Source organism: Apis laboriosa, unplaced genomic scaffold (assembly GCF_014066325.1).
Source record: "Apis laboriosa isolate Shangri-la unplaced genomic scaffold, ASM1406632v1 scaffold1_cov151, whole genome shotgun sequence".
NCBI classification, from domain to species: Eukaryota; Metazoa; Arthropoda; class Insecta; order Hymenoptera; family Apidae; genus Apis; species Apis laboriosa.
The window spans coordinates 4,164,714-4,189,746 of record NW_025222279.1 but is presented as its reverse complement, the minus strand read 5'-3'; the positions used below and the strand labels follow the sequence as shown (position 1 = coordinate 4,189,746).

Genomic DNA, 25,033 nt, shown 5'->3' with positions numbered 1-25,033 from the left:
TTTTTTTTTTTTTTTTTATATTTTGCCACGTCCTATAATTGGGAAATATATAAAATGATTCACTTTTGCAATTTGTTTTATTAGTTCAACAATGTAATCGTTTTAAGAAGATTTTGTTGGGATGTCTCGATTTGATATCGCTCGATTTTTATCCATGGAATCGCATTAAATTAATCGTGCATCGCAATAACGAGTGTACGAACAATTAAAAGGGAAAATATGATTTTGGTACTTGATGAAAAAAAAAAAAAAAAAAAAGAGGGGAAAAATAAAGGACGCAAAAATGCATTTGTTAAAATATTATTATTGCACCTCTTGCGAAACACTTCAACATTCTTTTAAAATCGTTTTTCACTGGTAATTTTATTCAACACCCGATAAATACCTCTTTGTAACAAAAAGGACAAGAGAGATGAATTTGTACAAAATATCATGGATGAAAAGGTTATCTCGCGTTTTATTCTTTAATTTGGTATTATTCGCGATTATAGAAATTATCTTCAATAATATTTCTTTTAAATTAAAAAAAATAAATTTGCAATATAATAATTCGAGAATTTTAAATTAAATAATGATGAATCATTGATTTTCGAATCCATATAACTTTTCAACGTTCGATATTTTTTCGTTCGAATTGTAGAGATAAATATTGCGAATTTAATAAATATAAAAAAAAAGGCATTTATCATGTTTCAACAAAAAGCAAAGTAAAAAATTGATTACTTTACCGTATACGCCTTGTTTCGCCATTCGAATTTTGTTTCAAATATTTTTTTTCACGATAAATTTTTGTCACGATGGTAAACGAGTAATTTAAAATCATCGAATCATCTTTTGTGTTTAAAATATTTAAATAAGGAGTGGAAAATTCTTCTCTGGAAATTTTATTTAGAATTTACTTATCTCAAAGGAGATCAAGTAAAACCACCGTTAAATCTACAAGTCTATCTCTCCAGGATCAAAAAAAAAAAAAAAAAAAAAACAGTGGGCATCGAACAAAGCCAGAAGATTTCACACAATTAAAGACGAGGTCTGAATGCACCGTCCGATGCGATTGCTTTCGAATCGATCTCTCAGGAGAAGAGTCAACCCTCGTAGAGGATAGGAACTCCACAGTGGATAGGAACCAGAAAGAAAATAGAGGTATCATACGAAGTATGATTATCACGGATCCTCGCGTTTGTTTTTCGTCGTTGTACCGTGTTTTACCGCACCGTGTAGGGTGAAGAATGGCAAAAGGGAACACGGAACGGGAGAAAAATTACGAAACAGCAAGAGTGTTCGTGAGAAATTTTAATAACCGTGAGGAGAGGGATACACGCGCCCTCCGGATATTTTTCCTTTTTTTTTTTTTTTTCACCGGAATGGTCGATCGACTTCCACACAACTCGATGGTAAATCGCACGACTCGGGTCGCACCTGGCCTCCTCTCGTATGTTCCTTCCCTCCACGGATGAACGCATTCGATGGATGCACGCTCTCTGATTAGTTTCCTCCTGGATGGAGAAAAGGTATTCTGTGCCTAGTGATCGCATTTTAAAACCGTGGCCTGTGAAAATGGGCCACAAATGCGCGCCAAAAGAAAAAAAGAGCTCCAAAGGAGGGGGAGATAAAAGTGCAACCGGGAACAGTTTATGTCCGCGTAGGAATTTTTCGCAGCTTCCAACCGAGCTGCCTCGCCGGGTTGCATACGTCAGGGGTTACGGGTGGGATAAAAGGAAGGGGGGCGTTAAGAGCAGTTATATACGTTAGGATAGAATGGAGGTGTTGACGCGATGAATGTCGATAATACGTAATGAAATGTCATCGATAATTTGATTATTATATCGATAAAATATTTTTATTCTATGTTCATCTAAAGTATTTTTCTAAATTTTCTAAATTCATTTTGAATAATTTTCTTATAATTAGAGATTTATTTCTTAAAATTAAAGATTAGTTAATATGCGATAATAAAATTAATCTTTGTCTGAAATAATTAGAAACCGAAATATTATTTTCGATCGAAGGGAATTTAGATTGTAGAAATGAATGGTATTATTCTTTGATCTTTTTTTTTCTCTAGAAGGTATAAATCTTGTTTGTGCGCCGTTTGGAAATAAAGAAGGGAATGATGGATGTATTTAGCTGTTGTCGTGTATCACGTGAGCGAAAAACAACACGAAAACAGGGGATTTCGATGATGTTTGATGAAGATGGGATCAGAAAGATTTGTTGAAAACGGTATTGAAGAGTCTAGTTTATTGCCCAACAATTTACAGGCAAATATTGCACTATACACTATGCTCGTGTGATAGAAACGTGCAATGCGATTTTCTAATAGATGCAATATCTTACAACAAAGACAATTCAATCTTCTCGCAACCTATATCTCTAAGAAACGGCAATAGGAAAAGACACCGTAAAAAGAAAGCAGCCTTAATAGGAAACCTTGATTGCATCTCTTTTTTTGCACGTGTTCATTCGTTCACCCGATTATTCGTTCTTTTGTCGACTTCATCGAAGAACACTGGAAGGGCAAGAGAGAAAAGAAATATACTCGGCCAGGCGGTTAAGGGACGTAAGTAGCAAGGGAGTCCACCTGGTGTCCCTTGTATTGCATCCTCGTAAGGTATTTGCTTGTGGCTATTGACGCTGGCTCGGCCTCTCGACCGTGTACGTCAGAGAGAGAGAGAGAGAGAGAGAGAGAGAGAGAGAGAGAGAGAGAGAGAGAGAGATTGCATTCTCGCGAGCGGTCGAATTAAGCGGTCGTAGGGCGCGAACCACGGTGGAAAAGCCGGAGGGCTATAAATACAAGGATATAGGGGAGGGTAGGTGAAACGTGGAGGTGGAGAGACAGTGTCCTCGGCACAATGCGTGCCGCACCAATCCTATTTTCAGAGATACACATCTTCTCCCTCCACTCGAGGTGAGGGAGAGAGAGAAAAAAGCAAGAGAGTGGAACGAGAGAGAACCGCGGAGAAACTGGGAAAGAGAATGGAGGACACGAAGAAATAGAGGATGGATAGGGGCCTAACCGCTTTATCCCCGCGTCGAATCGTTTCTTCGAGGTGGCTGCAGCTGTCTCGCCGCTTCTTCAAACTTCCATCCTGCTCTGACTTCGACCATTCGATCCCCGGCAACATTAGAAATGTAGAGTACGCGATCAAGGATGCCGAAATCGTCGCTTCCGTACCCGAGACACCGTTGAATCGCTCTTAATACCTTTCTATCTACAGCACTCTACGTGATTCGTTTTCGTTTTTCATGGATGCTTTCACGGTACACGAGTATTGGATTTTAAGTGAGAAAAGTTGAAAGTCCGTATTTATTAGGATAAATAACTAGACTATGAACAATAGAATCTCGTCGGTAGAGGAATTTTATAAAAAAAAGAAAAAAAAATAGAAAAATTTTATTATTAGTGAAAAGATAGATAATACAATTGTGAAAAACGTCCATTAATTAGAGAAGAATTGAAAACTTTTATTATTCGTAGAAAGATGGGAAATTAGGTCATCCTATAAGTAATGAGGTTTTTCTGAGTTCAAGACAATAGAACTCGTCAGGATAGATTATTGTTAGTGGAAAAGTAGCGAACAATCGTGGAAAACGAGAGAAAATGTATAATCCATTCGTTATTGACCGACATTTTTTTCTTTTTTGCTTAAGATATATAGAAAAGAAACTACACGAAAGATGACCTAATAAATTTTGAAAGCAAATGAATACATATAGAAGTTCTACTTACATACGTCATCTAAAATACCACAAGATGTCGCAGCGCTACCTGTTGTTCGCTTAGTCTTTCTACCGATCTTCTATCGTCGGAAACTTCTTTATCAAAAGGGATGGGACGAACGACTTAATAATTGAAATTATTTCCACGTCGATGCTGTGGGTGAGATCCCTGTAACAGATTTCGCAGTTTTCACCTATCCACGCCGACACATATACGAATGGTAAGTACATAACATACGCGCACACATAACCTCTTTCATTCACGCCGCGCGCGTACACGTGTGTGGGACGCTCGAGAGAAGCTCGATAAGGGAAGATTTATCGGCGAACTTGGGGGCTGTATAGAACGAGTACACATACGTTTTAACTGTTACGGCAGTTTGCAGCCACTTTTCGCGGCCGGTGTCCTGCGATTTAAGTTTCACGAGAATATCGGGAGGCGATGCTGCCCGTTCCACGGCGATCGTGGTGAACTTGTACCTTGCACTTCAATTTTATACGCGACACTTTGAAGGGCGGATATCGTGTTTGCCTTTGTTACCAACTTTGTTTGCCGACTGGCTTTGTTTACAGCCCCCTAGGTGGTAGGTCACGGCTCAGGAAATCCACTTGAGAAAGATTTCTTTTGTCTACGGGAACTGCGCCATTAATTGACTCGGGGTCCCACACAACAAACGAGTCTCGACGTATTCTACCTTCCTTCCTCTCCTTCTCCCCGTGGAACAATGAGATTACTTACCACACGACCAACAACATTGTGGAATCGAACAAAGGAATCGGAAAAGAATCCCACGGGAACATACGCCGCGATAGCCAATAAAACAGTCCCCGAGACCGTGGACACAAACCTAACCTCTTTGCGGTTTTGTAAATTAATCGTTCGCAATGGTAGGAGGAAAGGGAAGGTGAAGAGTGGTCTTCTCGTTTTCTTAGGTACATAGATCTTGCCTATTGTTACTTGAAGGCAGTTGTTCACGACATGTGACGGTGATATCTTTAACGCGTGTAGTACAAGCTGATAAAATTTGCATGTCGAGTGTTTGTACATTAGCGATAGAGGATTGTTGCCATTGAAATCTCGTTGAACGGAGTGCAGCGTGACAGGATTGTTTATTCGAAGATCGAAACATTGATTATACGAATGTCAACTATTCAAAGCGAATAAATAAATTATACGTTATGTTATATTTGTATATAAGTAATAATGCTATCGTATACTTTCGTCGTATAGTGAATATCGATATAAATTATTCTATATACGTTTAACCATGACGTTGATATACAAATTAATAGAAATTGTTATTGTATTGAAAATGATCAATATTGCTAAAAGTTTTTAAAATTTTCGACAAAATAAATTGATATTAAATCGATATTATTTTCAATTAATCAATTGTTTAAGCAAACTAGATATTTAAATAGAATTACAAGTTAAACGAGAGAAACCATACGTCAATTATTAGACTATCAATTATTCAAAACGAATAAACCAGCTATTGTATAACATAACGTATCTTATACATAACTGATATCATGCTCTTTTAGACGATAGTTCTTAATTATTCAACGCTGTATTCAATAATGACGTTAAAATAGAAACTAAAAATATCAGATTCGGAATCGTATGGTTTTTTAACTTTTAATTAATCGATCCAAGAGAAACGTTAATTCTGCTAAAGCACAATTTATTTATTTAAATTAAACAACGCGATTGAGAGTAAAGAAGAGCATCTCCCCTTTCCCCTTGTCAACAAACAATTCGCGTAATCCCGTAACGTAGAAACAAAACAAAACAAAAAAAAAAAATCGTTCGAACGTAAAATTCGATGGAAAGAATCTCATTAAAATCCAGCAACTGTATTTCGCGAAAGCAACGGTATTGTGTTCGCCAAGCCATAAATTCATATTTAACGGGATAGTAAAAACCGTAACTGGTAAAAAGTAGTCCGCAAAAAAAAAAAAAAAAAAAAAAAAAAGTAAGACGCATTATCACGTTGGCGGATAAAGAGGAAAAAAGCAAGAGGAATCGTCCGTTTCGTTCGCGGCGAATTTAAAAACAACGAGAGCGTTAAACGTTGAGAGGACAATAGCGATGAAGATACTAATTATTTGATAACGATCGACGATATATTCATCGATTATCCTGCGTATATGTGCCATTTGTGTACTCGCCATTAAAAGGGGAAGGAACAACGCGTTTAATCTCCGGTTATCCCGTTAACCGCAACAAACTAATCGAACATCCCGCAAAATATATCTGTAATTGGATCCACTGCGTTCAACGCAGAGTGACAGATGGGTGTATTCCATGCGAGTGTTTCGTATGAAAAATGGGCGAAAAAGAAAAATAAGAGAGAGAAGGAAAGAGGAAGAATGGTGGAAGGTGCTGAAAGGGAGGGACAGGAAGTTCTCGAAAGACAGGAAACAAAGAGTGCATGGTGGAGGGTGGAAATCGAGGGAGAAAGTTTGTTGTTACACTTTCGTGAGACGTGGATTTTCTCATGTTTCGAAGCTCAAACTTCTCTTATTAGGTATTTAAAGATACCTTCCTATTTTGATCCGTTCGTTCCGTGGATGTAAAGAGATTAGAGAATTGTAATTTTTAAATTTACTATCGTGGAAAAAAAATTTTGGTCGTATGGAATTTAATTTAATAATTTTCGATAATTTTTTTTTTTAATCTCTTTCTCTCGACACTCGTTATTTATCCAACGATCAATTATTATGCATCTTTTTGTATTTACTTATCGAAAATAATAGAAACATGAAATTCAACGGGGGAAAAATGCGAAATGAATGTCGACTCTTTACGTGTCAGCTAATCCGTTAGAGAAGAAATATCCGGGAAAAATTTATTACAGCGATAATTCAACGAAAAACAACGCGTGGCATTAATTCACCGAAAAAACCTGTGGTAAAAAAAAAAAAAAAAAACCTGTTCGCTCGAGGATTTCCCTTGTCACCAAATTGTGTATACCCCTACCGTTATAACTTCATCCTTCGCATCGAATACACGGTATAAACGATATCGTAACATTTACCAAATTAAACCCAGTACATTCATTCCAATCCGCCCCATACCTCATTATAATTTTTTCGTCGTATGAACGCTTCCGTTCCTCGCTGTAAATCACATCCGTCGTGCCCGTGAACGTTCCTATATTTCATCTCCGATAAAAACTGGACTTATCGAGGATGGAGTGAAAAAGAAAAAAAGAAGAGAAAAAAGAAGAGAGAGAGAGAGGGGGGGGGAGGGGAAAATCACTCGAGGGAAATTAACATTGGAGTCGTAAAGTAAATCATACGGCGTAAAATTAGGGATCGTTACGACCCCCTCCTCTCTCCCCCCTCTTCAACAATTTTACGGAACGATACATGGAAAAAAATGGCTGAACGATGAACCTCCGATAAATCCAGCGTGGCTTCTAGGCCACGCTCGGTTTTGCAGAGGGATGATTCGTGGGGATTTGAGCAAACAAAAAAAGGGGGGAGGGGGGAGGGGGAAATCGGTTGGACGACTAACGTTGTCGCACGGTCGTTAATGCAATGTTAATTAGCCCCGTCTCTCGGTGGGGTGCGTACAACCCCAATTATATCGCGTTTGTCTCGTTTTCCGTTTTCTCTCGCAGGAGAGTGGTGGTACTCGCGATCGAAATGTCGTCGTGTTGTTAAATAATTCAACAACGTAATTCCAAGTCGTGTTTCCAGTCGACCGCCGACCGACGCCTGATAAAGGGTTGAAAATCACGGAACGTGTAAAAAAAGCTCTCCCTCCCTTTTTCCTTTTTTCTTTTTTTTTTTTTTCTTCCCACCGAGAGAAGCCGTCCACGAGACTATCGATTGCGTCTTGAAACTCGCGTCGTGCGACGACACGCGGAGCGGATTACTGCGTAAAGACGCATCGCGATCGCGTTACCATGCAAACGAACTTAACTCGCTCCGAACGTAGTCGCGCAACCATTTTTTCCCTCGAAGCAACAGGAGCAGCGAATGTCCCTTAAAAAAAGGGAGAAGAGGAGAAATTTCCCCGTACTTGAAATAGAATTAATATTCATTAGAAAGGAGAATAAAGAAAAAAAAAATAAAAAAAGAGAGGAGATAAATAAACGAGTGACAGAGAGAGGAGGCGGCCTCAGGCTGAAAGAGGCACTCGCGCCTCGCCAATAAAAATGATATCGCATGCGAAAAGCAAAGGGTGTGACTGGTGGATGAGGCAAGGTGGCGAATGATAGTAGAAGTACGAATCCCTAGTCCGTGTAATCCGGAAAGAGAGAATGAAGCTGGCAGCGCGTACTCTCCACGGGTATCTTTAATATCTTTAATCCACACCCCTGTGCGCGGGAACGTTGAACGAAGAAGGTATGCGTGTGCACAAGGGAGCCACGCTCCTGTGGAGCCCTTTCAGAGGGGGTGGTGAGCTCTCTTCTGTGTTTGAGCTACGCAGGCGCGGTTTATCGACTGCCGCATATATATACGTAGAGTGAGTGAGAGAGAAAGAGAGAGAAGAAAGAGAGAGAAGCGTTTCGTTCCATTCCGTTCCGTTCCGTTCCATCCCGTTTCGTCCCGTTTTGTTCCGTTTCGTTTCGTTCCGTTTCGTCCCGTTTCGTCCCGTTTCGTTTCGTTTCGTTTCGTTTCGTTTCGTTTCGTTTCGTTTCGTTTCGTTTCGTCCCGTTTCGTTTCGTTTCGTTTCGTTTCGTTTCGCAGTAACCCGAACAATTTCTCTAGCCGCGCGAAGAGAGAGAAACCTCTCGTCTTTGTTCGTACGCCGTTCGTCTCGGCCCCGGATATTTGTCCGGATTGCAATTGTACGGGGGGGCTTTTTCCTACTCGTTTCTACCCCTCGCGGGATCACTTCCGCTTTCTCTCTTCTTCCTTCCTTCCTTCCTTCTTTCTAATGCTGTCGCGCCTCCTCCCCTTCGCCTTTCTTCTTTCAACGTGTCCCCGCGACTCTTGCACGACCCTCTCTACCGCCTTCGGTTTACGCGATATTTCCCTCTTTTCGCCGATCCCGGGGAGGAAGGCAATATTTCACCGAGGAAACGGACCCCTCTTACCAAGCCTCTATGCGCGATATCGCGGCTGAAATCGTTTCAGAGATGCTCGATGACCGATCGAGTGCTCCGGCATCCCCTTCTCGAAACTCGAAACGGAGAGAAGTAGCTGTTCAGTCGGTTTTCCGTCTGGCTCTGCGTATGTACACTATCGTTCGTAAGTATAGAGATGCTTTTCAGGGTTGGACGCGAAGGATCGATGATCGATTGACAGAAATTGACGAGGAGAAGTAATGATATCCGATACGATTATTTCGTAAAAATTTATTTTACGACATTTATTTAAGGGATGCAATTTTTCAATTGGAATGACTCCATATAATAGTTTTTTGCCTGGAGTGTACGAGCACATTCACGCAGGATGTTCCGAAGGATGAGTCCACGTGGAACGTCCATCCCTTTTCCTTTTAAGATCGCTCTCAACCCCTATCAAGATACCAATTTCTCTCGGCTTCCACACGAGGCCGGGGCCTCTTCCCCGTGATTTGCATAATTTTCTGGCAAACCATCGTCAAGAACGTCTTCGAACGAGAGCGTGGATGAGACTCGTACGACAGGGTGCAACAACATTCTCGACGAAATACTCCACTCCTCCTCCCTTCTCTCCCCAGCCTGTTGATCGTTTTATGAAAATTTCATGATATCCTCGTTCGTATTCGCCTTCAAAACTCGACGCGATACTCTTCCCACCCTCCTCTAATATCCGATAAAGGGATGGGAACGTTCATTACCGAAATCGCCGAAAGCTATCGCGCCTTTTCGATTATATCGATAGCGCCTCGCCTCGAGTAAAGCGGCCTACACACGATCGAATCCTTTCTGCATTCACAATCGTTCGTATGCTTTAATATATATATATTAAAACGATCAAATCATTTTTTCCAATCGAAATTCTTTCCAATTTTCCAAATTCTGCAAAAATTCAAAGAAAAAATACCTTCTATTGATCAAAAACATACGAAACATACGAAAATCAGAGATCGATGGCGAACGTATCGCGACGCGTTTCGTGTGTAGACCGCTTAAAAGGGATAAATCGCGCGGGAAACATCTGTCCTCCGGCGGTAGAAATTCCTGGCGCCTACCGGCTCCCTCGAAAATATTGCCCTTCTCTCCCATAGCGGGCCCGATAAATTAATAGCCGCCCGGTTCGTTAAACGGCGTTAAATCTGAGGGCTGTTCGCTGTCGAACGCCTCGTAACGAGTTATCGGGGATCCGTTTCGAATCGAAGCGGCAGCTGCCATTCGAAAAATGTAAATGGCCATCGTATTTTCTTTTTTTTATTCTTGTTCCTTCCATTCCGTTCCTCTTGTTCTCCTCCTCCTTTCTTCGGATTCCTTCTCTCTTCTTTTTCTCCGCATCTCGGGATCGGAGAGGATCCCTTTCGAACAGGTGGTAGACCGACGAGGAACCAACAGGTAGGAAAACCGGGTCCCGGTCGGTGTGGGTCAAGAAATGCATAAATTAAAGTGGTGGGGGCGCGCGCGTTAAAGGGTCCACTTCCATGGCTACGAACCTGTAATTTATTCTCGACGACCACGCCGTCGTTCAACGAGGAGGACTATTCATTAAGACGAGGCAACGTCCTCTCTTAAAGCGAGAATATCTATATATTTTATATATATATATATATATATATATATGTACCTCGTCTCGAATTTTCCGATTTCGCGTGCACGAGTCTGGATAGAGGTCGGTCTTTTTATTCTCTCCTAGGTTTTTTACTTTTTTTACTTTTTTTTTCTTTTATATATATATATACATAAAATCCTTCGATAATTTCATTTCGCTTGGAAATCACGTATTCGTGAACAACATTGTGCATAGTGGAGGAAAGTTCGTGTATATGTATATTTATATGGGAGGGGAGGGGTATACGTGGTGCTAATCAACCTGTTAACTAGGTCACTTGTTGAAAACTCTCCTCTCAGATGTGGGATTTTAAAAAATATATACGAAACGTAATTAATTTTAAGTTAAGTCTTTTGGTTAGATTTAAATCTAATGGAAGTGGATTTTTATGTAGCTTGATGAATAGGCGGAGAATGAATATATGAACGAGGGTGTTTTTTTTTTTTTTTTTTTTTTTCCCGTTCGAAATGTGTTTCCACGAACGAACGAACGTGTTTTCGTCGAACTTTCGAATGAGATTTTTCGCGATTTGGTCAAACTCGTGTTTCGAAATGATTTATGAAACGAAATATATTGGTATCGATTAATCGGCCGATATCCGGCCAATATTCGGCGTACAAATCAAATTACGGCCCATGGGATCGCAAGGGTTAATTTCTGCCTGTATAATAATTCGAATATAATAATGGCTGCATTAAAACGCGAAGAAATCCCCAAGAAAAGAAATTGTTATTAGGTTAAAAGTATCGATAATGACGAGTTAACTCGTTCTTCTCGGTTGAACAACGTGTAATATAGGAAATATGCTCGATAAATGTAGGGTCAAAGACCATTTATCTTCGAGACGTAAGGCATTGTGGACTATCTATTGATTATTTATGGGTTTGTAAAAAAGAAAGGGGAGTTGAGCGTATCGATCATATGATACATCGCGTCATAGAAATAAAAGAACTGTTGTCAAAAACTGAAAGAGATAATCTTCTAAAATATATATATACGGTGATTATCTCTAAACAGATGGGAAGTTAGCTGTGCATATTCGAATGAAAGAATACATTTTATCGCGTTATTAAGAAGGAAATATTCCCGTATTATTTCTGTATAGAATGAAATCTCTTATAAGTTTAAAACAAATAATTTTTTATATACGTATTTATTAAGCATCTTTATTCATCGTGAATATTAAAACTCTCTCAAACTTGGGAACAATCAATAATTTCGATCAATTTTTCCTTACTTCCTAGTTACGCTATTATTCCATATTGTAACATCCTATATTTTATAAAAAGCTAATATATAATTTTTGCCTCCTCGTAATAACACGAATTATCCAATTATAAACTGTCGAAGAGATCGCGAAAATCTATATATAATTAAACGAAATAAAAATCTCGATATGGCCGCATTAAAACGCGAAGAAATTCCCAAGAAAAGAAATTATTATTAGATTATCGATAATGACGAGTTAACTCGTTCTTTTCGACTGAACAAATAATATAAAACATGTAATATAGAAAATAATAGGAAATACTTTATATATTCTTAAAAAAATTATAATCACAACTGGGTTATAATAATGGAATTATCGTATCTTGTTTTTCTTCTCTCTCCCTTCCTCCCCCCCCCCCCTCTCCACAACAAACGCGAACCAGTTGCAAAGGGTTGGCCTCGTAAAGAGTGTAATTGAGCGGGAATTTCAAACGGATGGAGCGGCTCGATTTGTTTAGCCGCTCGAAATATCGATATAGGAGGGGAGGGGGAGGGTCGGTGTTGGTTTTTATCACGAACAATCCCGGACAATCCCGGTTTCGTGCAAAGTGTCCAACGATATTAACGTTTAATCAGTTAGTGTATGCGCCAGATCTGGGCCAATTGGCCGTGCGTTTATTATATCGCGCGGGGTGGGGGAATGGTTCTTTCGGTTTCGTGTGTACACAACTCGTGTGGCAATTTCTACGCGGCTCATGCATATTCCCGCGGCTTTAACGATAAGCAATATGAGCGAGCGACGGCGGCGGCCTTTAATTTCCCCGCGATTCGAAATAAAACGCGACAGAAACGCGCCATTTTCATTTTCATAACGTTTTTCGTTTTCATCGTTTGCATCGTATCGTTACGTTAAGGGTTTAATAATTAGCTTCTACACCGTCAATTTTGCAGCTTCAGAGAGTTTTAGAGAAGAGAATAATAATTTCCCTCCTTCGATTCGCGTTATAATTTTGCATTCGCGGGACAGGTGACAGATTTTGTTTAAATGGACAGTGATTAAACATCACTGAGAGCAATGATGATTAATCGAGAACGGATCTCGAGTTTTAAATTTTCAATAGAAATGTTATAGAAGGGGGTGTAATTTTTTTTTTTCGGAATTATTATTCTTTACTTTTTAATCCATCGCGATTCTCGATCGAGTTTCCTCCCCTCCTACTAACGAATAGAGTTCCAACGGATTGAATATTTATATCAATTTTATATTTCGTTGCGATTTATGCTCCAAAAAGAGAAAGGAGAGAGAGAGAGAGAGAAAGAGAAAAAACTGTCGTGCGCATCCAATCTGTATAAATTTGAAAAATCAAATAACTCGTGTGCCAGAGTCTCCTCGCTTTATTTCAATTTACATTCGTTACAATGCAGTTTCCCAAATTGCAATTCTGCGAGAAAATTGGTGGTTTTAATACAAAATGTTCCCCCCCTCTTTCTATACACGCGCGTTTATCCTGGATAAATTTTCGAATCTTCTTCTCGTTCAAAGGAAAAACATTTTGTATTATACTATCGCGTTTAACAAAATTCTCTTTAAAATATATATATATATATATATATATTTCGTAATTTTACGTTATAATTTTATTTCTCCAAGAGTTCTTTCAACAATTTTTCAATATCTTATATACATAGTGTTCGTGTTACACACACACACACACACGTTGGAAACAAGAGACGTCTCAGGAACGGTAATCTTGGGGCAAATTAAATAACTCGCGAGTGTCTCGCGCGTCGCATCAATTTGCATCCCGTTATTATTCCAACGAAACGATCAACTTCCGAACAACAATGTTACAATGTTCACGGGCCATTAAACGGGCAAATGAATTTTACGTTCACAAAGGGCGACGGTATCTCGTGCACGGTTGAATTTTAACCCATCTCGACAACCCAGTTCGAAGTTGGCCAAAGCTTAATGACTTTTCTTTTGACTGCTGCAAGAAAATGGGGCGTGTTGAGGATTATCACCCTCGTCGCGCCAAAAATTCCTCTTTAATGACTTTTCCCAGCCGCCCCTACGCGGCGACAGGGGACGGGATATAACACGATGCCTGTATCATCTCGTTCATATCGCTCATTTCTCTTTTCTTTTCTTCATAAATTTCTCGGATATTTGTATCGTTGGGATAATTTTTATCATATCGATATATCTTCGTATCGAATTTACCTGTATTTAAATAAAATGTTAAAACGAACTTTTGTTCAAATTGTATCGCTTTGAAGTCTGGAGGAAATTTTATAAGTTGAAAATATAAAGAGAAATATAGCGAAGCGTTCGGTGGAGAACTGGAACGAGGAGGAAGTGGAATAGGGAAGGTCTCGTGTAAAAATTGAGATCGCGCAAAAATTTTGATTCATAGGAGGGAATTATGATTCATAGGAGGGGGGGTGTGTTTATTTGTCACGGCGAAGAGCGGGGCGAAATGCTTTCATCGCGGTTCCTTCAATTTGGTAAATTGAGCCGACCGCGATTTTCTACGGTATTTGTACGGAAATACGAGGCTTTGGAAAACTTAGGAAGAGGGATTAAGCGACAATGGTAATTCTTCTTCTCGTCTTTCATTTGTCCCTCCCAACAATCCCATCGTGACTCGCAAACTAATCCCTAACAAAAGAATTCGATCGCGTTATCCAATACTTATATACACATATATATAATAAAATATAATAAAAGTATATATATATATAACAACTTTACAGAGAATTATCGAGCAACTAATCAATTTAAAATCCATTTTGCATCGAATATTATTTAACACTTCCACGTTGATACGATAATCTAAAGATTCGAAAAATAACTAAAAATAAACAAAGCACGTAGAATAAAACAGCGCATCGTGAATAGAAAATGCGATCGAGGTCTGTCTGGCCAGATCGTTCCTTGGCAGAAGCGAAACTCGGCAGGAAAACTTGTTATCGCCTGTATTGTAGGAGCAGAAGTCAGAAAACCGAGAGTCGAAGGCCAAAGAGTCGAGCTCTCTCGAAATCGGTGTATCGAGTTCTGTACACGCACGCGCATGCGCGCGCATACACACTCGCACCGGTGCCAAGACGTAAGTAATTTCGATACGTTCGTCGTTCATCGGTGGCGAGAACGGTTGCAGCACGTGTAGCTCGAAGCCATCGCTGCGGGGGTGTAGTGCCTGGACCACCCCTCCCCTCTTCGTGGTTAGCCAAGAGATGGTATGAGTTTGGCTCATCTTCAGTTCAGTTTCGGAGCCACCGAGGCTGGAACGAGATGAGTTGGAAACGGAAAAGGGTGGGAGGGGGGATCCTGTAAATTGAATGACTCGCCCCGTTATATGTTGCCCCGACTGGGTTTTCTTTGCTTTATACCATCCTCAGAAATTGGCCGTGGCCCGCGCGCAGATTCCATTATAGACAAGAAGTCGGCGGCACAAGCCTAGCCAGCTCGTTCGATGCCATTTCCGTATGTATTATGCATGCCCAGGACAAATTTCGTTTTATCCGTGGCCAGATAAGGAAACACACCCTCCCATTTATTATTTATTCCCTCTTTATCGGTAAACGGGAAATCTCCGATCCGAGCGCGGACTTTCGACAACGACGACGACTACGTGAATATTTCAAGGCTCTTCACGGGGATCCTTAAACGAGGGAATTTTCTTTTCTTTCCGCACCGCTTCCGATTCGAATCGCACGACCGAAGTGAAAATCGAGGATTATTCCATCCCGCTCGTGATGTACGTGTTTCGATATTCGAGGCTTGGTCACGGCGAAAGGCTATTATCGACCGTCGATACGATCGTTCTTAATGCGTCGATTGAACATTGAAAATGGGACCTTTCGTTCCTTTGAAAGGCGTTCTCGCGCCCGCCTTTGTGCTGGTAACCAGAGAATTGATCAAACGATGATTATCAAACGGTAATTTTAATTTTTGAGAATTATTGGAAAGGAGGAGAGGCATTTCTGATGTGAAAAATAATATATGGGATATATTTTCGTGAACGACGAAACATGCGAGATGAATCACGTTTTTATGGGGAACCAATGTTATATCGTAAAAGAAATTTTATTTTACTTGATTTTGGGATTGTAATTATGATGTACGAGTATTTAAATATCGGAAATATTTTTATCTTGTTATGTTAAGTCAGATATACGTGTTTATCTAAAACATTTCAATTAAGTTGATTACGAGAATTAAGTTTCATCATATACGTCACGAGTCGCGATGGTTTTATTAAGGAGATACGTTAACGACAAGTTTAATTACAGTGACCTCCCCCGGAGCGCGTTATTTGTCAAAGATAAGGGCAAGTTGTGCAAAAAGAATAGCCCGTTAACGTAGCAAGATCTGAGTGGCGAAACTTAGCTGTTTCAGTTGTCGAGTTCGCATGATACAACTTGGCGTAACTTGGGGCAAACATCAGATTGCTTAGAATAGCTTATAAAACTTGTCTCTATCCGCGGAGATGTACCATAGTTTTAGCAAATTTACGAGATTCCCTAGATTTGGCCCTAATACAAATTCTTCTTAAAGAGATAAAACAATTTCCATTTTTCCATCTACTTGAAATTCGCCTTAAAATTTTAGATACTTGAATATTAATTAATAAATATTGCGAGGTAATTTCTTCTTTCAACATCAACAGTTTAGATTGCAAAATTTTAGAAAAATCCGCGAATTAACCTTAATCTTAATCATTTGTAAATTTTCCAACTTTGGAACTTTGTAAGTAAAACTTAAGCTCTAAGTAGATTCTCAGCTAGAGATCAACAGCAACTCAAAAAAAAAGGTCTACTTTCACCAAAATTCCCTAAAAAAAAAAAGAAAATGAAATTACTCTATTAATTCTTCGAAACGAGAAAAATCGAAATAAGTTAACGATTCCATTGAATCCCTGGCTCTCTTAAATTTCCCAATTTCCCAAAAAACTCTAGAAGAAACTAATCCACTTATTAAGATCGCGCACAGTTAAACGTCACAACAACAACGAGAAAATCTACTTTCGTCCACCAAAATCTCCTAAAGAAATATAAAATTACTCCCCCATAGAAATCGTAATAGTAGATTTAACGACGTTTCAAAAATCGAAAGGAGCAATAAAACCGCAATAAGAGGTCCGCCATCTATCCATCGACCCGTGAACGAAAGCCACGGACCTAATTTCACGGAAGTATCCAACACAAATATCCTCCTCCTCCCCCCCCCCCTCCCCTCTCCCTCCCCCGAATCGAAAGATCGTCCCGGCCTAATACATCCCTTCTCCCTCCCCCTTATCGTTCTCTCAGCCCGTGGACAAGTGTTGTTTATCAGGCTAGCTGTCACTTATAGCTATGGCCGGAAAAGCCTGAATTTCGTAGGTAATCACGCTCCCCTTGATCCTCGACGGCCGACCTTCGCCACCGTTTTCACCCCCTAGCACTCTTCACGACTTTCGTCGTCTTCCCCCGCCCCCTTCCCTCCCCTCTCCGCATCGAGAGGATCCGTCCCTCCCTTCTCGTGCAAAAATCCGCTGTCTGGTCCAGCCTTCGACCCGAGAGAGAGAGAGAGAGAGAGAGAGAGAGAGAGAGAGAGAGAGAGAGAGAGAACAGCAGCGACCGATTTCCCGGAGAAAATAACGCTCGACCTGCCATACGGGATATTACATGCCGCGGATGTTAACGTCCGCCCCTGTACATTTTTTTTTCCCCCTTTTCCCCCCCTTTTTTCTTTTTTCCCGTTGTTGCCGCGGGTCCCGGAAGAGAGAGAGGGAGGGAAGGAGGGAGGAGGACATATATAGGTCTGTCCGGATAGCGGAATGCTGTAAATCTGTGCATTATACATGACAGGCGAGATCAGCGCCATTTGTTACTCCTTGTGGATGGGGGAGGAAGGAGGAGGGGACGTGAAAAATTACTGGCACGGCCGCCACTTAACCTAGGAGAGAGAGCCTAGGCCCTTTCGGTATTCGGAACACTTGCCAGGAGACCGGTTACGGAATTGAAATTATCGGCGACGAGTTAATGTCCCCTGTGGAGCGTCTGGGTTGGGATTCGAATCCGCGAATGATTCGAGACGATCGCGTTACCGCGAGATGGAGCCTTTTGTGAAACGCTATTCCTTTTGTGTATTATCGTCCGTCCGCAAGGAACGGGGGAGTGAAAACTACCTGGGGTGTTTAAACCTGGGCTGCGGTTGGACTTTTGTGCTTGGGTCTTTTTTTCTTTTTCTCTTTCTTTCTTTCTTTCTTTTCTTCTCTTCTTTTTTTATTTATTCAATGGAGGGCTGATCGTTTCGATGTAAACGCGGCGTTTGAATCCAGGGCCTGATTGAATGGATTTTCTTTGGGCTCGTACCTCGAATCGCTCGAGAGAGAGAGTTGATAATACGGTAATGGTATTACAATTTGTAATGTGATATTAAAATGGCATTAATGTACCGTGACTGCTGCGCCGAGGGTGGCCAGCGATGATGGAATTAATATTTTAATGTTTGAATTAAATAATCATATTCGTAGAAAATTCGGGGGTGGCAATTATGTAATAAATAATAAGTGTATTAAATTATTCTTTTGATAAAAAGAAGTTCTCGTACGTACGTATTCTTTTATTTTATAACACCGTTTTGTTAACAGAATTTATTCTGTTAATCTGTTTTCATCTTTTTTTTTAATGCGTCTTTGTTTTTTTCTTTTTTTTTTTTGTAGGATATGGTATTTATGGTTTTTTTCTTTTTTTATATTTGATATTCCACGGTTTCATTATTCATCGTTAGTTAAAAATAATTCTTTTCTAAAAAGTTAATAAAAGACTTCTCGGAAAATATTCATCGAATCAATGAAACGATTCTAGAATAGAAGTTATTGAAAGTAAGTTTCAAAGTTGGAGACCTGTGCTACAATATTACCGAGATCTATAATTGAGACAGAATTCGTATACGGATTAATTTCAAAAAAGTTTTCATAAAATTATACGATTTATTATCCGATTTTTATAAAATGAAAGAATTCTTCTACGTTTTTGAATATTTATATAAAATAAATCTCGGGCAAAGAGAGATGGATTACTCCCATAATTTACAAAATGATTGAAAAATATATTAAAATTTACGAATAATAAATCTCAAGTTACAAAAGAAATTCCTATAAAATATTCATATTTATTTTTAATTTACAATTATCTATTTTATTTAACGGTATCAAAAACAAAAAAATAAAAAAATCGAATAAATATTCATTAATTTAATTAAACTCGCACCATCAATTTTATTTCCCAATATTTCATCCAATTCTATCTTCGAATGTAAATATTCAATAATTCCCGCATAATTTCCACGGCCACCTCATTTTATAAGTATTTATCGCTTTCAATCGCTCGTATATTATGCTATAATCAAATTAAAAGCGTTCTACTAACAAAATCCCGATTAAAAGCTACGGCTCGATTAAGCATCCTCGACGTTTACTAGTCGCCATTATTTTCCAACGCTTACATCGATAACTTCGCAAAGTTCAAACACGGAATACGTTGCCACTGCAAGGCTTCCACAATTTCGGTGCTTCTCTAGCTTCCGTATTCGCTATGCTTCGCTTAACCCCCGGATTCCCAACCTGTGGATAGCAAAAAATGTTTGCTGGAAAGGAGGGATTTGCAATATACTTGATCGAAGATTATCACGATTATTTTATAAGAAATTTCGTAAAGATTTTTTCAAAATTTATTTATTTGCGTCGTACGATATTCTATAATCAATATATATATATTCATTTACTATTTCCGTATTATTTTTACGAATGGAAGAAATTTGGTTATCAAGAAAAACGTAGTCGCAAATTCGTAGATGATTGGCAAACACTGGGTTAAAAACGTTTAAGCACAGGTCCTCGATGCGAAACTCAAATCGTCCGATTGTTAAAAAGCTACCTTAGTATGGTGAAGAGGGGAGAGAAAAAAAAAAAAAAAAAAAAAAAAAAGAGGTAGAAAGCTCGTCTCGGACAAAATCTGCACGTTCAATTCCAGCAAATTTCGCGTACGGTTATTTCCCAGTTATTCCCGATGATGAGTACTCGAACGAGCAACTTTCCCGCTCTGTATTCCCTCGATGCACACGCGCGCGTTCACACACAGCCGCGAGATAATAAAAACGACCGGTCGAATAAAGTTTTTATCGGCTTGTTAATTTTCGTGGCGGCCGCGGCAACGAAGCGCACGCGATTCGCTTTTGAAACTATTCCTACTATCCCGCTTATCATTGTTCCTTTCGCACCGGTATCCCCCCACGAGGGACTAATGTTATTTATTCCGAAGAGCGTGAAAAAAAAAAAAAAAAAAAGGTTGGCACACAAACGCCACTGTTCTCACAAATACGAGCACCCATACGCCCCCTACATCGATACACGGTGTACTACTATACGCCATGGACTAGCCGGACTAGTATCGGTGGGCGGACGAGTAAAATCTGAAACACGAATCGAACGTGCAGGTGTCCGTAAATAAACTCGTTGCATCGAGTTTGTTGCGGCGAACCGTTGGAACGTGAAGAGTGGTTACGCTTTCGCGGCTTGCTCGTCCGCTACAAAGCCTCGGACCCGGAATTTTTATTTCGCCAAACTGTTTAGCCCGATCCCAACGACTCGGCTCGGAGAATATCGTTTACATAATTACCACGGGCCACCACTCCATCTCGTGTGACTCGAACGAACTACATACAATGTAGCCCGTATGGGATAACGAAAATAGGAAAGGTTATTTTAAATCCGACAACTTATGTACATGCTCGATCCATTAAAGGTTATGGGTTTCTATTCAATATTAAAGCGACAGCTTTCGCGGGGATGGAAGAAAGCAAAGAATAGATAAGAATTGTTGGAGATGGAAACGAAGGAAACGGTTAACGGATTGCGACTGAAACATAAGCAATCGTGGGAAAATGCCTTTATCTGGCGAGAAGGGAAAGTATATAGGAAAAGGTAGGCGATCATAGGAAGTTGTGAGTGGTAACTCGAAACTTTTCGCGGACTTAGGGTTGAGCTCTAAGACATTCTTAGTTCGTATATATTTGTCTGTATACATGTGTGTTGAGTTGGCCTGTTGGCATTGGACCAATGACATGTTGTTCGATTCATTTTATAAAGGAAAACAGGCCAGATAGTTTCTACATGGACTGTTTCCAATAGGCGTGATTCGATCGTTGGTGGAAAAAAAAAAAAAAATGATTCGATGTTTAGCATATTGGAGGATGCTTGACGTGCTTCGAATGGATAAAATGGCGGTGGCGTTGGTTATAACCGGCTCGTAATACTTGTATTTTTTTTTTCCTCTTTTTTTTTCTTTTTCTTCTTTTTAGTTAAATAGATTCTTTAAGTATTTAAATATTCGTTGATATTAATATATCAACGAAAGGAAAATGAACATAATAATAATGAAAATATGAAATTTATGAGGAAAAGTTGCATGTGTACTTAATATATTATTTAATAACTCTATAAACGTGCATACCATGATATTGATTTGCTGATGGTAATCAATATTAAGATACCGTTGTGCCGATCCCATTTTCCTTCGTTTACCTTACGATACTATTTTATCATGGTACCAAGATTGCTCATATTCTTACGCGTAATCTCGATTTCTATCTATTTTTCTTACAAATTCTTCTTGCAATTTATAAATCGTAATTTCAATTGTAATTTGAATCAAGACAGGAACGAAGAACGATCTCTCCGTCTCATAAAGCACATATAATTTTATTTCACCAACGGTGTACATTTCGATACAAAAGAAGTTATTATAAGTACAATAAATTGAATAATATCTCTGACACAATTTCACAAGAATAATATTTTCTATACGTTTAAAATCACTTGAGTCTCCATTTTTTTTTCTTTTTTATCTTATTCCGTTTCTCCAGCTTTTGTAACATTTCTTAATTACCTTTTTCATTATTATTTCAAAATCATTTATTATTTCAAAAGCATTTGTATTATCGTTTTCTCCAACGTATTTTTTCTGAATATTCGTATCAAAAGAGCATAATTATGTCACGATCCACAAGCTGTAACGTAATATGCGACACTCGTTAGGAAATTATATTCAGCGGTTAAAAACTATCATTTTTTTTTTTTTGCTTTATAACAACTTCTGTTCGCTTATCTCCAACAACAGGTGCTGCAAATGACCGAGCATGTATTTTAACAAATCTTAAATATTCTTTTAACGTATCCAGCTGTTGCTACAATTTCCATTGGCAATCTTCTTTAATTCGTTGTACTTGAATCTCTTCTTCTTAATTAAATCTGCTGCATATATACAAAATAATTGAAAAAATTTAATTGTTTTTCTATAAATATCTATCTCGCTCGTCTGATCGTCATCGTTTATTTATCTTTCTCTTAAAAAAAAGAAAAAGACGATTTTCACGTTATATCGAGTTTTATTTCATCTCGTTAATTAGTCGAAAATATAGCCTAGCTCTTAGCGAGACTACTTAGGGAAATTACGTGGAAATTATTGAATGGGAAAGTCTAACGAGTTGGGCTGCTTCCCCGGAAAGGCCTGAAAGAAAAATAATGACTCGTTTCGAATTTACGATGTCTACCGTGATTACAAGTTCAGCCGAGTCTCCGCGCTTCGCCAGAGGACAATGGAAGCCTGGGCAAACACTCGTTTCAATTACATACAAACATGTTAGGGCTTGATCGAGCCCAGAGATATTCCGAACTTTTTTCCACTCCTCCTCCCCCCCTCCTCTCCTTTTATTTAGCGCTGCCAGGGCCGTACACCGGCGGCCTTAATCAGTAATTTAAATGAACTTACCGAAACTCGCCCTTGCCCAATCCAATTTCTCTGAAAAATGAACAACGTTGCGAACAACGTTATCAGAAAAATGAGGCGTAGATCGAAAGTGATAAAAGTTGAAGAGGAAGAAAATTTTTTGGCTCGTATTTGTATTAAATCTCCCCTTTTTTTGATATCCCGTTGCAGGGCAGTTCCAGCGAAGGAGGAGTTCATATGGAATGGCATCGCGTGGACCCTCGGCGACGACGACGGTGGCAATCGCGATAGCGATGGCCGTCGCGATGTCAGTGATGACGGCGAGCGGCCTTTGCCCGACTCAGTGCCGTTGCGACGACGAGAGCTTGCGCGCCTCCTGCGCTTACGCCGGCCTCGAGGTCGTCCCGATCCAATTGAACCCGGAGATCACCCACTTGGATCTGTCCAACAATCGCGTGGCCAATATCCACCTGTCGTTCAGCTTCTACGGTAACCTGGTGGCCCTCGATCTAACGTCGAACGCGATCCACACACTGGGCTCGGACAATTTCGTCTTCCAAAAGAACTTGGCCACGTTGAACGTGAGCGGGAACGCGATAAGAAACTTGACCAAGAACTCGTTGCAGGGGTTGGCCTCGTTGAAAGAGTTGAACCTCGCAGGCAACAATATATCCGACATGGACGAGCAAGCGTTCAAGACCACGAGCGAGTTGGAGACGTTGAATCTTAGCGACAACTCGATCACCAGTTTGCCGGAGGGATTGTTGAAGAATCTCCACAAAATCCGCGCCTTGATCCTCAAGGGCAACTCGCTGCTTGAGATCCCCACCGAAAATTTGGCCCTCGCCCCAAGCCTGGAGAACGTGGATCTGTCCGACAATCTGATCCAGGAGCTCGACAGGGACTCGTTGCCCTCGTTGCCCTCCTTAGTTTCGTTGGATCTTGCGAACAACGTTATCAGGAATATCGGTGACGACGCCTTCGACCGGCTACCGGACCTCCTTCACCTAGATCTCTCCGGGAACAATCTCACGTCCGTGCCCACACCCGCTCTCGCCAGGCTCAACGTCCTCTCCGACCTGATACTGAGTCGCAACCCGCTGGCAGCGTTGGACGCGGCCGGATTCCGCAATCTCTACGAGTTGAGGAGCCTCGAGTTGAACGATTGCACCATCATTAGCGTGCACGCGCGCGCCTTCGCCGACAACGTGAACCTGGAACGGATCTCGTTGGACGGTAATCGGGGTCTGAAGGAGCTACCCGCTAGGGTGTTGTACAGCGCGAGATACCTGAAATGGGTCTCGCTACGCCGTTGCAGCCTGTCGACCTTGCAACCGACCCAATTCCCCGTCGACGGCCTCTCCTCCCTCCGCGTGGGCGGCAACCCCCTCGTCTGCAATTGCTCCGTGCACTGGCTGTGGAACGTAATCAGGGCTGAAGAGCGGCGGAACGAGTCCAGGCTCGAGCTCGACACCCACGATATAATCTGCACGGACGAGGAGTTCGCCGGCAAAGCCCTGATCGCCCTTCCCGAGGCCTCGCTTCGGTGCCGGCTCAGCCCCCTCTACCTATCCCTGTCGGCTGCCGGTTGCCTGGCCGCGACGGCGACCATCCTCGCGCTCATAGCACACCTCACGCGGTCCAAGAGGAAGAAGAGGTTGGCGTACGCTGCCCCCAACCGGCCCGAATTCCTCGTCTACGTGGGGAGGAGCAACGACGAGTTGGACAAGAGCGCGGAATCGTACAGCAGGCGGTTGTTGGCGCGGGGGAACGAGGACGGCAGCCCGTACGACGGCAGTCCGGGGGGGAAGTCGGGGCGGAAAGTCGGGGCCCACGATGCGAATATATACGAGACGCCCAGGTACGCGAGGCAATCGAGTGGCAATCGTCGAAACGGCGAAACGGCGACGGCGAGCGAGACGTTCGCGCCGGTGGCAGGGCAGACGGGGGCAGAGGGTGTGTACGCGGTCGCCGACGTGACCGATCTCCACGGCGACGAGCCACCGGAAGCGCTGTCCCTGTACAGGATGCAGAACGTTGTTCCAACCGCGCCGACGACAACCAACGTCCGTCGAACCCTCGACTACGCTTACGACTACGATTACGACTACGAGCCACCGCTCCCGCAGAAGCCTCACGTGGTGTTCGTTTGAGGGAAATGAGGATTCCTGGCCGCGAGAAATTTCCAGGAACCCCGGAAAGGGGTTCAACGCCTCCACCCTCCCCTCTCCCTATGCGACGAGAGAGTCGGCTTCGTTCGAGGGGATACACTTTGCTTCCCCTCTCATCCTGGATCCTGGAGAAGATTCGGATCAGGGGGAAATGGATTAGCCGGTGTTAAAGATCTGTCTATGTGTTGTCTGGGGAGATACGAGAGAGAGGAGATTTATTCTAACCGATTGACTTGATTCTTAACTCTCTCTGTCTCTCATTTCGAGACGAAGCGGACGAGTAAAGTCGGTTCAAATTATTCGACAATGCGTATTGTAATCGTACCGGATGAACGGGGTGCAGAGGAGGAGGAGGAGGAGGAGGAGGGTACTCGTCCGTCGTCTGAGGGTAAAAGCTGGGAAGGGGAGGGAGGGGGACAAATGGTGGACTGGAACTCGTGGTGGACGAGGTTCAAAATGAAATGTCTTCCGAG

The 25,033-nt window shown here is 41.2% G+C and overlaps 1 protein-coding gene across 2 annotated transcripts in view; it reads left to right on the top strand.

The window, feature by feature from the left end:
• The window catches only part of LOC122712254 (leucine-rich repeat-containing G-protein coupled receptor 4-like), a 27,735-nt gene extending 2,885 nt beyond the window's left edge, over window positions 1-24,850 (top strand). Inside the window, exons 1-2 of one of the 2 annotated variants that reach the window (XM_043931742.1) lie at window positions 20,544-20,585; window positions 22,600-24,850. In XM_043931742.1, coding sequence (XP_043787677.1) covers window positions 20,546-20,585; window positions 22,600-24,542 — 1,983 coding nt within the window. In that variant the 5' untranslated portion in view covers window positions 20,544-20,545 and the 3' untranslated portion in view covers window positions 24,543-24,850. Of the gene's footprint in view, window positions 1-20,543; window positions 20,586-22,599 lie in introns of those variants that run through there. The other variant, XM_043931743.1, reaches the window with a different exon arrangement.
• The last annotated feature ends 183 nt before the right edge of the window (window positions 24,851-25,033 follow it).